Source organism: Prionailurus viverrinus, chromosome X (assembly GCF_022837055.1).
Source record: "Prionailurus viverrinus isolate Anna chromosome X, UM_Priviv_1.0, whole genome shotgun sequence".
NCBI lineage: Eukaryota > Metazoa > Chordata > Mammalia > Carnivora > Felidae > Prionailurus > Prionailurus viverrinus.
The window spans coordinates 25,000,484-25,016,251 of NC_062579.1; the positions used below are offsets into that span (position 1 = coordinate 25,000,484).

The window sequence follows — 15,768 nt, forward strand, 5'->3', positions numbered from 1 at the left end:
TAGTATATGTTCTTCCTGTTTGAAAGTAGGGTTAAGATTGGGTTATCTTAGCAATAAATGTTCATCAGAACAGTGTTTCATGTCTTAGCTTCTTTCATTAACTTTCCTCTCAGAAATCTTTCCTATCTTGGAACATATTTCTTTCCCTCTTAGAACATATTTGTATTGAGATGGTCATGGGATCTTCTCCCACGTGAGAGAATACATGTTTTTCTCCCATGGTTCCTATTCTGTGTCCCTTGAGGGTCAAGTAAGGTCTATATGGAACGTAAAAAAAGAAAAAGTGTAATGTCTCTAGGCCCTCTCTCTCCTTTCTTAGTAAGAATCTGGGGAAAAAGATTAAGTTGTAAGGCCAGCTTTATTTTTTTAATATATGAAATTTATTGTCAAATTGGTTTCCATACAACACCCAGTGCTCATCCCAAAAGATGCCCTCTTCAATACCCATCACCTACTAAGGCCAGCTTTAAAAAAGGGCCAACCAGAACTAATTTAGCCTATGATTGAGACCAGAGGGCAAAAAGTCCTTAAAATTTCTATCAGGTTATGGCACAAAAACAGACACATAGACCAATGGAATGGAATAGAAACCCCAGAACTAGACCCACAAACGTATGGCCAACTCATCTTTGACAAAGCAGGAAAGAACATCCAATGGAAAAAAGACAGCCTCTTTAACAAATGGTGCTGGGAGAACTGGACAGCAACATGCAGAAGGTTGAAACTAGACCACTTTCTCACACCATTCACAAAAATAAACTCAAAATGGATAAAGGACCTAAATGTGAGACAGGAAACCATCAAAACCTTAGAGGAGAAAGCAGGAAAAGACCTCTCTGACCTCAGCCGTAGCAATCTCTTACTTGACACATCCCCAAAGGTAAGGGAATTAAAAGCAAAAGTGAATTACTGGGACCTTATGAAGATAAAAAGCTTCTGCACAGCAAAGGAAACAACCAACAAAACTAAAAGGCAACCAACGGAATGGGAAAAGATATTCGCAAATGACATATCGGACAAAGGGCTAGTACCCAAAATCTATAAAGAGCTCACCAAACTCCACACCCCCGAAAAACAAATAACCCAGTGAAGAAATGGGCAGAAAACATGAATAGACACTTCTCTAAAGAAGACATCCGGATGGCCAAGAGGCACATGAAAAGATGTTCAGCGTCGCTCCTTATCAGGGAAATACAAATCAAAACCACACTCAGGTATCACCTCACGCCAGTCAGAGTGGCCAAAATGAACAAATCAGGAGACTATAGATGCTGGAGAGGATGTGGAGAAACGGGAACCCTCTTGCACTGTTGGTGGGAATGCAAATTGGTGCAGCCGCTCTGGAAAGCAGTGTGGAGGTTCCTCAGAAAATTAAAAATAGACCTACCCTATGACCCAGCAATAGCACTGCTAGGAATTTATCCAAGGGATACAGGAGTACTGATGCATAGGGCCACTTGTACCCCAATGTTCATAGCAGCACTCTCAACAATAGCCAAATTATGGAAAGAGCCTAAATGTCCATCAACTGATGAATGGATAAACAAATTGTGGTTTATGTACACAATGGAATATTACATGGCAATGAGAAAAAATGAAATATGGCCTTTTTAGCAACGTGGATGGAACTGGAGAGTGTGATGCTAAGTGAAATAAGCCATACAGAGAAAGACAGATACCATATGGTTTCACTCTTATGTGGATCCTGAGAAACTTAACAGGAACCCATGGGGGAGGGGAAGGAAAAAAAAAAAAAAGAGGTTAGAATTGGAGAGAGCCAAAGCATAAGAGACTGTTAAAAACTGAGAACAAACTGAGGGTTGATGGGGGGGTGGGAGGGAGACGAGGGTGGGTGATGGGTATTGAGGAGGGCACCTTGTGGGATGAGCACTGGGTGTTGTATGGAAACCAATTTGTCAATAAATTTCATAAAAAAAAATTTCTATCAGGTTAAATGTGACTCACACCACCAGAATTTTGCACATAAATTTAAGAACAGAGTCTTATGATTACAGACAGTATAGTTTGTCCAGCTGGTGGAGTCTGCATATATTCCTCATGAACTGACCATCCTGTGGCAGGTATCCAGCTAAAAATGTGATTCCATCAAATGGACTTCCTTTTCTGCATAAGCAAGGGTTACAAGTTTCATTTCAACACACATACCTAAGTATGACTCCTGGTGGCATCTTCTGCGCTATTTATGAAGATGCCAGGGTTACAACCATTAACATATTTTAACAGGAAATGAAACAGGGATAGAAGAACAAATGTGAGAGGTAGTGAGAGGGCATCAGGGATTATATCTCCACATAAACTGCTTTATGGATGTTTTCCTTCCTCACCTGTAAGTTGTTTCCTTGCCCCTACTCACAATTTTTTTTTCTTTATTTAACTTGTCAGATTTATGTGTCTGCAAGGAAGGAAGCAATGATCAGGCTTCCGTGTGGAAGAGAACTAGTCAAAATAATTTAAAGCATCTGCTACAAAAAAAAAACATTTATTGAGCATCAATTATGTACTAAGTATTTGGCTAGGCAGTAGAGAAATCAGAAGAGGTCTATCTGGTTCTCTGGCTGTAGCATAGTATTTTTTCCTGATTATATTGTTTATTTTTACTGTGATAGCCATCAAACATTCATTAATCACTTATAAGGGTAAAAGGAAATAAATTGGAATTTCATAGCAGTAATTAATAATGTACTTATAATCTTACTAAAGATTGAGGAGAGCTAACTAGACACTAAAAGCACTACTTGATTCCATGGCATTCTGAGGCTTTTCAGAATCTGCCTCCTCCTTCCAAATACTGCATTTCTACTTAATACTGTCTATTCTTTTCTTACCCAATTTTGGCTTCCTAATTGCCCAGTCTCACAATCTATTATTTCAAGCCCTTTGCTCATTTCCTACATTTAGTCCTGCTGCTTGTGCTGTTGATTTCCAAAATGTTCCTTATACCTATTAACAATTTTCACTGACATGACTCCATTCAGGTTCTATATACTGTCTGCACTACCTTCCTAACATATCTTCTGGCCTCCTATTCATCTGTGCTCTGGTTTATCTTATAAGACGTATCTTCCTAAAAAATTAAGATAAATTTTCCTAAACAACCACTCTTTAGTTTCTCATCAATACTAACTACCTATTACTGATAGTGTAACTCCAAATGCCTGAGTCTTGAGTTCAAGACCCTTCATGATCAGGTTGTATGTAGTCTTTTAGCACTGAAGATAGTGCAACACATGATCCAGGCAAGTGACATACACCCTACATTTCTGCCACGTCATTTCCTTTGCTCAAAGAAGTCACTGTTTTTAATATTCTCAAGTCATTTGCCATATTCTGCCTTGTACAACGGTCACTTGTTTTCTGTGTCTTTATCTGCTGTACTAACATGTGACTTTCCTGAGAAAGATTCCATATATATAGTCAATCTCTATATTCTTCACAGCATATAATGCTTTAATGAGGTTTGTTCAATGATATGGAACAGAATGCGATGGGATAAAATGAAATGCCAAGTCCTTTAGCCGGATTACACTTAAAACTTCCCCATTATATGCACATCTAGATCATTTTAAAGGTCACCAGAAGAGGGTATTTTACAATCTTGGCAACCCAAATGCTTGAGATTAACTAAGCTGCAAGCAAAGGATAAGTGACTGAGCTTCTAAAAGACTATTTAATTTGTATTCATCAGTAGTTAACACGGAACATTCAACGAAGTAGGAGTGTAGAGCACATGTCATATTTACATCTGCAGATTCTAATAACTAGTATGGTAAGGATTTTGTTGACGCTGTTACTAAGCCATTGTAGGTAAAAACAAAAAGTCTAAATCTCTCAGAAGAATTAGAAACTTGGCCAGTAAACTAAGCCTTCAACTACATCTCAGTCTGACTGTGCTTTGAGACAAAAGGTTCCTCAGTCAAATACTTTCCTTTTGATGAAAAGACCCCCCCCAAAAGAGCAAACTTCCTTCCCATTAATCAAGGTCCAAGCCCACAGCACACTATGACTCCTCAATAATACTGTCACTCCGTCAAGGGAAACCCTCATTCCTTATCAACATCATAGTCTGTCCCTTAAGACAAAAATAACCCACCAGAATTATTTCCGCCATGTTCCTTTGCAAAGGGAAGGAGAAGTTCAATTTACTCATTCCCAAGAGAATAACTTTTGGGTGACTCAGATCTGAAGTCAACCTATAAATGCTCTCGCCAAAGCAAAAGCCTTGAAGACCAACTGGTTTTTCCAAATTCTGTGACACACTCCACTTTTCCCACTTACCCAGAGTTAACACTTTGGCTACATTTAACGGTAACCACCAACAGAGGTTTGATTGTTTTGCCTTGCCTAATTGGCAGATTCCACACAAGTGACTTATCTCCATGACATTGTACAGTAGTTACATTTCTAGCCTGCCTTGTAATAAAATGCTGTACAAATGGAGATGGCAAAAGGTCCTGTCACAGAACACAGAGAAGCCTATCTGTGATATCTATGGTGTAGTTGCAAGGCTCGCCAACTTTTCTTTTTCTGGCCTCCAACAGAGGGAGAGAGGGAGGCAGGGAGCGAAGTAGGGAGAATGGGATACAGAGAGAGAAAGAACCAGGCAGAGGCCTCTGACCTGAGTAGAATTTAAATGGATTCCGGGCCACAAAATCTGTGTCTTTTCTTTGATTTGTCATCTGTAATCATCTCTTAGAAAAAGAAGGAAGATGACTAAAGAATGTGATGTCTATCTATACATAGCTAACAACCCTACATGTTATCTTAGGTGACAAGTGTGGCGATGCAGCTGGGTGGAGTTGCTTTCCTCGACTACTAGGGTTGCTGATGTATTTGGTTGTCACGGGAAATTGCCTTATTTTCATTCACCTACAATTCTTGGGAAGAAAAGCTGCAAAGCGAATTGATGACTACTTAAATCAGGCTTTAGTTTGGACTCAGTTACTTCAAGAAAGAACATTTATCTTTTTCTGTTTTATGAAACATGGCAAGAATAATAACAACAAAAAAACATACTCCTTTTAAGTATGTACTTTTAAGAGAATATATGTTACCCATTTAAATAAATTCAACTACTGGGACGCCTGGGTGGCTCAGTTGGTTAAGTGTCTGCCTCGGGCTCAGGTCATGATCTTCTGGTTCCTGGATTTGAGCCCCGAGCTGTCAGCACAGAGCCTGGAGCCTGCTTCAGATTTGGTGTCTTCCACTCTCTGCTCCTCTTTCGCTCATGCTCTGGGTCTCTCTGTCTCTCTCTCTCTCTCTGTCTCTCTCTCTCAAAAATAAATAAACATTAGAAAATTTAAATAAATTCACTTACAGAGAACAAATGGATGGTTATCAGAAGGGAGGTGGGGGATGGGTGAAACAGGTGATGGGGATTAAGGAGTGCACCTGTCCTGAGGAGCACCAGGTGCTCTGTGGAAGTGCTGAATCACTATACTGTACACATGAAACGAATATTATACTGCCTGTGAACTGGAATTTAAATAAAAACTTTAAATAAATAGATAGATAGATAGATAGATAGATAGATAGATAGATAAATTTAACTCCTTTATAAATTGTTTCATTTTCTTAAATCATTTTCTTCTCCCCATAATTGCTCCAAGTAAAAAAGATTCTTATCAATTGTCAGGCTTTCTCTTATTATTCTGCCATTTCTCTTTTGGAATCCCTCCTGGCTTCCTCATACTACAGAGATCCAGTGTCAACATCATTCCCTCTGATGTTACCAGCCTTACTCTTGCCCTTTCCTAAAAAGCCTCACATTCTAAAACCAACAGAAAAATTAAAACCAGTATTATTTCCAATGTGAAGATATGGAGAACATGAGAAAAAGTAATTACTTTTTTTAAAGATTATTTATTTTGTGAGAGAGAGAGGGAGAGAGAGCACACTAGCAGGGGAGGGGCAGAGACAAGGGAGAGAGAGAATCTGCGCTGTCAGCGCAGAGCCGGACTCGGGGCTTGACCTCACCGTGAGATCATGACCCAAGACAAAATCAAGGGTCAGACACTTAACTGACTGAGCCCCCAAGGTGACCCTTATGAAAACTACACATTTATTTAGTGTCAAAGCTGGATAGTACTCTGGCCTCCAGGTAAGAAGGCTGTCACGTTGAGTTCTTTCGCAAACCAATCTTGAACCAAGGATTTAGGTGCAAAGAGTTTAATTGGGAAGTGATCTCAGGAGGCATTATGAGTGAGAATGTGAGGCAGTTTACCTCATGGACAACTCGGCCCAGTCTTGCTGGGACACCTTTGAGAGATTGTGGGAATTAAGAAACACCTTGGGATTGGCCTACCCTGGGCCAAGGATTCTTGGGCATTTATCCATCATCTCCCATTCCTCATGGGTTAATTAATGGAAGCTCTCAGCACTAACTCTGCTTCCTTCCCACCCCCAAACTAGCTGAGACTCTCTTGTGGCAGCAAATGTCTTCAGACACAGAGAAGCCATTAGTGTATACAGAAACTGTCTGCATGACACTTCCAGAGCAGGCCAAGGGGAAGAGGGTTGCATAGTGTCTGCAATAGGAGTGCATGATCCACACATGAAATGCGGTCCAGTTTGACATCTAGCACTGGATCTAAGTTCTTTATCAGATGTTCACTTAAAACCTATGTGACAGGGGTGCCTGGATGGCTCAGTCGGTTAAGCGTCCGACTTCAACTCAGGTCACGATCTCGCAGCCCATGAGTTCGAGCCCCGCGTCGGGCTCTGGGCTGATGGCTCAGAGCCTGGAGCCTGCTTCAGATTCTGTGTCTCCCTCTCTCTCTGCCCCTCCCCCATTCATGCTCTGTCTCTCTCTGTCTCAAAAATAAATAAACGTTAAAAAAAACCTATGTGACAAATTAGCCTCTTTTCATGACAACTTTCACATGAAAATTAGAATACAGTTGATGTTTTATTTTTTTTCCCCCTGGGTGCAGAGTACCTGGATTACCATAGCTATGGCTGTCCCCATACTGCTCCACTGTAAACTGCTATGGCCAAAATGGCTGTGAGGGCGGCAAAAGCGAAGGCCAGCCTTGTTTGTTATTGAATCAGAAGCTCATTACATAAGAAAAGAACTCTGCGACTTAGAAGGAACAGTATCTTGCATCTGTAAAGAATAACTTCCAAGCTACCTCTGAAAAATGTTATAAAAAGAGACAATAAACTTGAGCGAGATGCAGATTTAGCAGGAATGAGTTGAAGGAGCAGATATTTCCTTTCAAAGCCATGAATCCAAGAACCACAGAATCCTAAATAGAGTTGTCAGATAAAATCCAGGATGCCAACTAAGATCTCAATTTCAGATAAACAGTGAATAATTTGGGACATACTTCCACTAAAACAGTATTTATTGCTTATCTGAAATGCAAATTTAACTAGGTTTCTTGGATTTTTATTTCCCAGATTTGGCAAGCCTACTCTGGACCAATTATGAAGGTTATTCTGTGTGTGTGTGTGTGTGTGTGTGTGTGTGTGTGTGTGTGTGTGTTTCTTGATGGACTGAGCAAGCTCTTGTTCCTATAGTAAAACCCAGAGCTAGTTTTATAATGGCTATTAGAATGAAGCACTTTCAGAATTCCAACTCAGAAATAACTGTCACTATTTGCCGGCAACATGACTTTAAACACACAAGATCCTAAAGACTCCACTGAAAACTGTTAGAACTAATACATATAGTAAAATTGCAGGATACAATAACATTATACAAAAATGTGTTTATACACAGGAACAACAAACTATCCAAAAGAGAAATTAAGAAAACAACCCAATTTACAATTGCTTCAAAAAGAATAAAGTGCCTAGGAATAAATTTAACCTAGGAGGTGAAAGATCTATATACTAAAAACGACAAGATATTGATGAAAGACTGAAGAAGACACAAATAAATGGAAAGATATTTCATGCTCATGACTTGGAAGAATTAGTATTATGAAAATGTCCATATTACCAAAGCAATCTACATATTCAACGCAACCCACATCTAAATTCCTACGGCATTTTTCACAGAACTAGAACAAACAATCCTAAAATTTGTACAGTGCCATAAAAGACTTGAGTAGCCAAAGCAATGTTGACAAAGAAGAACAAAGCTGGAAGCGTGATCTTCTCTGATTACAAACTATATTACAAAGCTATAATAATCAAAACAGTACGGTTTGGGCATAAAACACACACACACAGATTGAGGGAATATAATAAAAATCCAAGAAATAAATGATGCGTATGTGGTCAGTTAATTTACAACAAAGGAGGCAAGAACGTACAATGAAGAAAGGCCACCCTCTTCGATAAATGGTGTTGAAAAAAGGGCAGAGCCACATTTAAATGAAACTAGACAACACTTATACCATACACCAAAATTAACTCAAAATGGATTAAGACTTGATGTATGAACTGAAACCATAAAACTCTTAAAAGAATACATAAGTGGTAAACTCCATAACAGCAGTCTTGGTGATGATTTTTTCTTTTTTTGTATTTGACTCTAAAAGCAAAGGTAATAAAAGCAAAAATAAACAAGTGGGACTACATCAAACCAAAAAGCTTCTGCACAGCAAAGGAAACCATCAACATAATGAAAAGAATAACCTAATGAATGGGAGAAGATATTTGGAAATCATATACCCAACAAGGGGTTAATATCCAAAATACATAAAGAACTTAAACGACTCAACAACAAAAACACAATCAGATTTTAAAATAGGTAAATGATCTGAATAGACATTTTTCCAATAGGCACATCAAAAGATGCTCAACATCACTAATCATCAGGGAAATGGAAATGAAAACCATAATGAGCTCTCACTTCACATTTGTTAGAATGGCTATTATCAAAAAAAGAAAAGAAAAGGAAAGGAAAGAAAAGAAAAGAAAAGAAAAGAAAAGAAAAGAAAAGAAAAGAAAAGAAAAACACGAAATAACAAGTGTTGGGGAGGATGTGGAGAAAAAAATAACCTTGTCCACTGTGGTTAGGAAAGTAAGTTTATGTAACCGCTATGAAAATCAGCATGAAGTTTCCTCAAAACACTAAAGATAGAACTATCATATGATCCAGCAATTCCACTTCTGGGTGTTTATCAAAACAAAATGAAAACAATAAATCAAAAAGATATATGTCCTCCTATGTTCACTGCAGCATTATTTACAATAGCCAAGATATGGAAACAACTTCAGTGTCCACTGATGGATGAGTAAAGAAGATGTGGCATGCGGGTGTGTGTGTATGTATTTATACATACATATATACATACTGCAATATACTCAGACATAAAAAATGAATTCTTGCTATTTGTGACAACATGGATGTACTTTGAGGGTATTAAGCTAAGTGCAGTAAGTCATACAGAGAAAGACAAATACCATATGATTCCACTTCTATGAAGAAGATAGAAGAAAAAAACAAACCTTACAGATAAAGAGAACTAAATGGTACATGCCAGAAGGGAGAGGGGTGAGGAGGTGGGCAAAATGGCTGAGGGACAAACTTCCACTTCTAAAACAGTAAATCATCTGTATGCAATGTACAGCCTGGTACGACAGTCAGTAATATTGTAGTGCATGTTTGAAAGTTGCTGTGAGGGTCCATCTTTATAGTTCTCATCACAAAATAAAAAAATGTACAACTCCGTATGGTAAGGAATGGTAACTAGTCTTATTCTGATCATTTCACAGAGTAAACAGCTTTTTGAATCATTATATCATATACCTAAAATGTGTATTATGTTATATGTCAATTTTATCTGAATTTAAAAAATGGATACTGAAGAAAAAAAAGAAACCTGTAGAAATCCTACTCACAGAAACAACAAATGCTTTTTGGCGACCAAAGAGCATAACTTGTAAATATACCAATAAACTGAAAAAAGATACGATGGAAGTATTGCAAATAATAGATTCTGTATTTCATGGAAAAGCAATGTTACAGATGTTCATTTTAATCAAACTTCGCCTGTTCTAAGACTTTCTGAACTGAAGGTAAAAACGTACAAAAAAATCATGCCTTATTAGTTAAATTTGCATTGCAAGTAATCCCTACAGAGTCCCTCTTCCAAGAAACCAAAACTTTAATAAATCACATATCCAGTGTTGTTGTCCTCCAGGAACGCATTTGATATTTTTTCAAATATGAAAAGCCTAATTATGCCACATTTGAAAAACACAAACGTTTCAGAAAATATTAGGTAAAAATGACTCTCAAACTCTTCTTAACTGAAGCTTTAATTCTTTCCTACCTGTAAACCCTGATATATGTATAAATGTGTGCATATAAAACACATATGTATACACAGAGTTTGTTGTCCAGAAGAAAGCAAACAGCATTAAATATACTAACCTTATGTTGTTGTACTTGGCGTTTTAGGTCTTCAATATCAGGTCCAAGGGGCTCTTTCTCCATTTTCCTTGTTCTCTCTTCTGTTTTAGTTAGCCAATCATTTAACTCTTTCAGTTGCTGATTCTGAAGATCCATTAGAACTTTATGTAAGCTGAAAATGTGAACGATGTCTATTACTACCTCTATCAAAATAACTTTACTTATTATTATTAAACCTAGAAGATCAAACTGTTGATGTTTTAATCTATGGCATGTTCACATTGTTTGGCATCTAATAGACATTAAGAAGAGAAGCAGAGCCCATGATTAATCACCACTGAAGTTATTCTTTCTCCGGCTTATTATAGTTCATACATCTTGAGTTTTAGAAAGTTTCACACAACTAACTAAATGTGAACATGTTAAGTAAAGTGTGACCCATCTCTGATAATTGAACTAACAGCATATCCTGGAAATGGTTCATTTAGACCTCCATTATTTTAATATGTATGGTGATTAAAGATGGCCACAAATTTTTTGCCACTCTGCCCCAGAATCTACTTCCCATCCTCACGAATATGGACTAGCCTTGTGATTTGTTTTGACCAACAGAACATGGCAGATGTGACACTCTACGAGTTCCAAGTATAGATGCTGTAAGGGAACAAGGAAGCATTTATACTCTGTCTCAGAACCCAGCTGCCATGGTGTTAGAAGACCAGGCTACACTCCTGAATGATGAGAGGCCATGTTGTAAGTGACTCTAGAGGATAAAATGCTATCTTAAAAGTTGAGCCTCCTGCTGAATGCAGGCCAAAGAGTGACCTCAGCCATATCACAATTGCAGAACAACCACCGAGATGAACCCTGGCCACATCCCTGCTCTACAGAATCATGATGTAATTATAAAGTATTGTGTTAAGCCACTAAGATTTAGAGACATTTGTTATGCAGAAATTGATAAGTGACACAGATGTATTGTTTACAAAGATGTAAACAACAGTGGGCTGGGTAATGAATTTAAAGCCTGGCTATATGCCCTAAAACCAACTTAAACCTTCTCAATTAGATTGCCAGCATCAGGGACAAGGGACAACATCTTGCTTATCTGCATGGTGAGGATGAAAATTAAAACAGGTTATTTTATCCATACAATAAAAATAGGAGACTCAAATGAGAAGTGTTAATACCTATTTTGAAGTAAATGTTCTTCATGAAGACAGGTTTAAAGCATTTTTAGGAAACTACAGTATGCTGAACATTAATCTTATAACACTAATAAAGAAGACATAATTTGAATTAGGAATTTACTATTGTGATTTATAAAATTTCTACCAGAAATTTCCATTAGTCAGCAGGTTTAAACACACAAAATACACACATAGTTGAGGATTTAATATAATTTAGATTTCACCATTTACTGATCTTTTACCCTTCACAGACAAATGTTCACTGAGGCACACTGCAGTCAAAAGCCTATGAAAATAAGCTTTCATTTATCAAGCAAAAAAGGCAGTCATCTTCTTTTTATGAGAAGTAACATAAATGAAGAAGCACCCATTTAAGTAAAAGCAAAAACTCAAAGATGCTAGTTCAAGCCTCTTAAAGAATATCATCCTTACATTGTAAAGTATATAAATCATTCACTTTATTGGTTCAGTCTACCCCTTGAGAACTGACCCGAGAATAAGATTTCATGAGAATTAGCTACAATATCACTCTTTACTTTTGTTGTGTTTCCTGCCCAGTTTGTCTTTACATTAAGATACAAATCTCACCTTTCAAAAACTGAAGAAAAATTCCCACAATGTTATTTATACTTGAAGAACTATTACAACATACATTTGTTCGAGTTAAGAAGCAATTTAATTTTAAAATATTTACTTCCTTTTTTGTAAACTTTTAGACAGACATTTCATTCAACAGATATTCACTGAATTCCACACCTATGCTGGAAACTCCTAGTGAGTAGGATGTCCCTGTGGGGAAGCCTCTGGGAAGAGTGAACTTTGTATGGCTTTCCTTTGGCCTTTAAGAACAATTTTTTAATGTTTATTTTTGAGATGGAGAGTGCCAGTGGGGGAGAGGCAAAGAGGGTGGCGGCTGGGTGGGGGGGGCGGACAGAGGATCCACAGCAGGCTCTGTGCTGACAGCACGGACCCTGATGTGGGGCTCGAATGAACCATGAGATCACAACTGGAGCCAAAATTGAATGCTCAACCGACTGAGCCACTCAGACGGCCCTAAGAATAATTATTTTCACTATAATGTTCAAAAATGTTTTTGCTTTCCCAAGGCTGTTACTTTAGAAACTCTTAATTATTCAGTCATGTCTGGTCACTATTTACTGCTTTCCGTGCAGGCATTATATGGAATAAGTTAATAGGTGGTAAAAGGTGCTATGCTTCCTCTGCTCACTGAAGCCTGCAAATAGACAGCCTCAATATATGCAGGTGAATCGCAAGCCAGAGTTCTCAGAATGAGCAGCAGGGAAGTGAATGAACAGGGGCTCCTGGCAATGCCTGAGCAGAGACAGAAACAACCACTAGGAGGCACTGCTATCAGAAGCCTGTTTAGAAGCCTTTGCAACACAAATGCCCCTTTTTTAAATGTGGTAGAAAAAGGGGTAACTTTAGAAAGGGGTGGGGGATAACTACCCCTTGGGTGAAAATATCTTTAAAATAAATTTTTAACTATATTGGTTAACATGTATTCAACACTTTTCGTGTGATAACTGTTAGTAACCATAAAATGCACTATTTCAGTGGATCCTAAATGATGGAATGAGATCTATTTGTGCTTTGCAGAATGATTTTCATGGCAAAAGGAAAAACTTATGAAATTATTTTAGTATGTCTTGGCATATATCTATATGGCTGAACAATATATGCATGTGTATGTTTGTATATACACGTACATACAGGGAGTCTACATATAACTTCAATGCGTATATAAAATCAAACAGTTTAGGATGAAGCTAAGTAAAGATAATTATTTTAAGAAGGAGTCTTAAATATAATAAAAGTGCAGGGGCAACTGGGTAGCTCAGACAGTTATAAGTGTCTGACTCCTGATTTCATCGCAGGTAAGATCTCATGGTCTTGAGATCAAGCCCCGTGTTGAGATCAAGCCTTGATGCTGACCCTGCTTGCAATTCTATCTCTCCCTCTCTCTCTGCCCCTCTGTAGCTCGCAACCTCACTCTCAAACTAAATAAACATTTTTTTTAAAAAGAAGAGTGCAGATATGAATGAAATTGTGAAGGTGGCACATGACTGACATGTTTGAAAAACACCGAATAATTACATTTGGTCTTCATTATCACTTACTGAGGTAGATAATACCATTATTCTTTTATTTCTGAGGACAATGGAATTTGGGAAGGTTAAAGAACTTGCCCAAGTTGTCTCAGTGACAAGCTAAGACAGTATATAAATGCTAAACTATCTGTGACCCAAGTCTGTGCTCTTAACTTTGACTTATCTTCTTTCTTTATGGACTTACCTTCCTTCTTTATGTTAGGTTGGGTCATATGAAGCTGCTAATACATGAGTTTTCATTCCATGAAAATGACAATTTCATATTGTTCAATTTAAAATATTATTAAAGTGAAAAAGAAATTCCACATTTCCAACTAACATTCTAAAGATGCCAATAAATTAGGGACATTTGTCAAATTCATAAAATAAAAATCTACCACCCATGGGCAAGAAAACAGTTTGCTTTCTCCTTGGTTTCATTTTATGGTTTTCAGGTGGTCATTTGGAAAGGCCTGTAAAAGCGAAAGGAAAATGAAGGATAAATATGTGACTGGCAATGGAGCGAGAAGACCGTGGAACTAGAACAAACTAGCACCAGACTGGAGATAGTTCTGACAACATCTAGAGGCAGAAGCATGTCAGGATATGATGCTGGGAACTGCTACAGCCAACTTCCAATTGTAAAATCATTTAAGGACATAAGGAGGCTACCAAAACCAATAAACTGAAAGGAACTAGAGACTATCATGGCAAGTGAAATAGGCCAGTCAGAGAAAACTATCACATGATTTCACTCATACAATGACCTAAGACATAAAACAGACGAACAAAGGAAAGAGACAAACCAAAAAATAGACTCTTAAATACAGAAAACAAATTTGCGGGGCACCTGGGTGGCTCAGTCAGTTGAGCGCCCGACTTCGGCTCAGGTCATGATCTCACGGTTCATGGGTTTGAGCCCCCATGTCGGGCTCTACACTGACAGCTCAGAGCCTGGAGCCTGCTTCGGATTCTGTGTCTCCCTCTCGCTCTGCCCCTCCCCCGCTTGCACTCTCTCCTCTCTCTCTCTCTCAAAAATAATAACTAAACATTAAATATTTTAAAAGAAAAGAAAAGAAATTCGGTAGCTGCCAGAGAGGTATTGGGTGAGGGGATGGATGAAATAGGTGAAGGGGATTAAGAGTACACTTAGCTTGATGAACACTGAGAAACATATAGAATTGTTGGATTATTTTATTGTATACTTGAAACTAATATAACACTGTATGTTAATTATACCCTAATTAAAAAAAAAGAAAGAACCTCAGATTTTGATGGCACTATGGAGTCATATACTTAACGTATAGCTATCGCACCAGGGGATTTATTGTAATGTAAGACAATGACATCCTTATGGTTTGAACCAAGGCTTCCCAAACTTTAATGTGCATACAGATCACCTGGGGAATATGTTCTACTGTGGATTCTAAGTCTAGAGAGGGGCTGAGAGTCTTCATTTGTATGCCCAAGGGATACCAATGCTGCTGGTCCATAGATCACACCTTAAGAAATGATACTATAAGGCACTTGGATTTGGGTTATTTGTTAGTTGCAGTAAAAAAGCATTTTAAGGAATACCATTTTCCAAATAATTTTACTGAAGATCTGTCTCTCACTCCACACCCTGCTTCAGGGACATACCTCTATGAACATAAAGGAAATTGGTGCAAACATAGAGTCTGCTTTACAGAGACTTTGTTGGACTGTAGAAAAGCATTTCTACTCTAGCCAGTACTGCCCAATAGATCTTTATAACAATGTAAATGTGTATCTGCATTATCCAATACTATAGCCACCAGCCCCGTGTGGCTATTGGACACTTGAAATATGGCTAGTGTATGTAAATAAGAAACTGAATTTTTACCCATATCTAATTATAATAATTTAAATTTGCAACTAAAAAGATGCATGTGGCTAGTGGCTGCCATACTGGAAAGCACAGGTCTACACCAACAGATAACTGGCTTGACCATAGCAAGGAATCCTTACTGGGCAGTCTTTATCCATAGTATTATATTATGTCACATAATATTTATAAGGAATTATATCCTGACTTAAATTATCTAGCAATAAATATAAATAGGATTTTCTGAAATTTTGGTTCTCTAGACAGATTTATACATGCCAAAACTGTACATGTTTT

The 15,768-nt window shown here is 37.8% G+C and overlaps 1 protein-coding gene across 13 annotated transcripts in view; it reads right to left on the minus strand.

Annotated features, from left to right (window-relative positions):
- Nucleotides 1-15,768, minus strand: part of DMD (dystrophin) — a 2,022,811-nt gene that overhangs the window by 1,439,019 nt on the left and 568,024 nt on the right. For all 13 annotated transcript variants that reach the window (XM_047843142.1, XM_047843144.1, XM_047843153.1 and 10 more), the window contains one exon: nt 10,349-10,499. In XM_047843142.1, the coding sequence (XP_047699098.1) occupies nt 10,349-10,499 (151 nt within the window). The remainder of the gene's footprint in view (nt 1-10,348; nt 10,500-15,768) is intronic.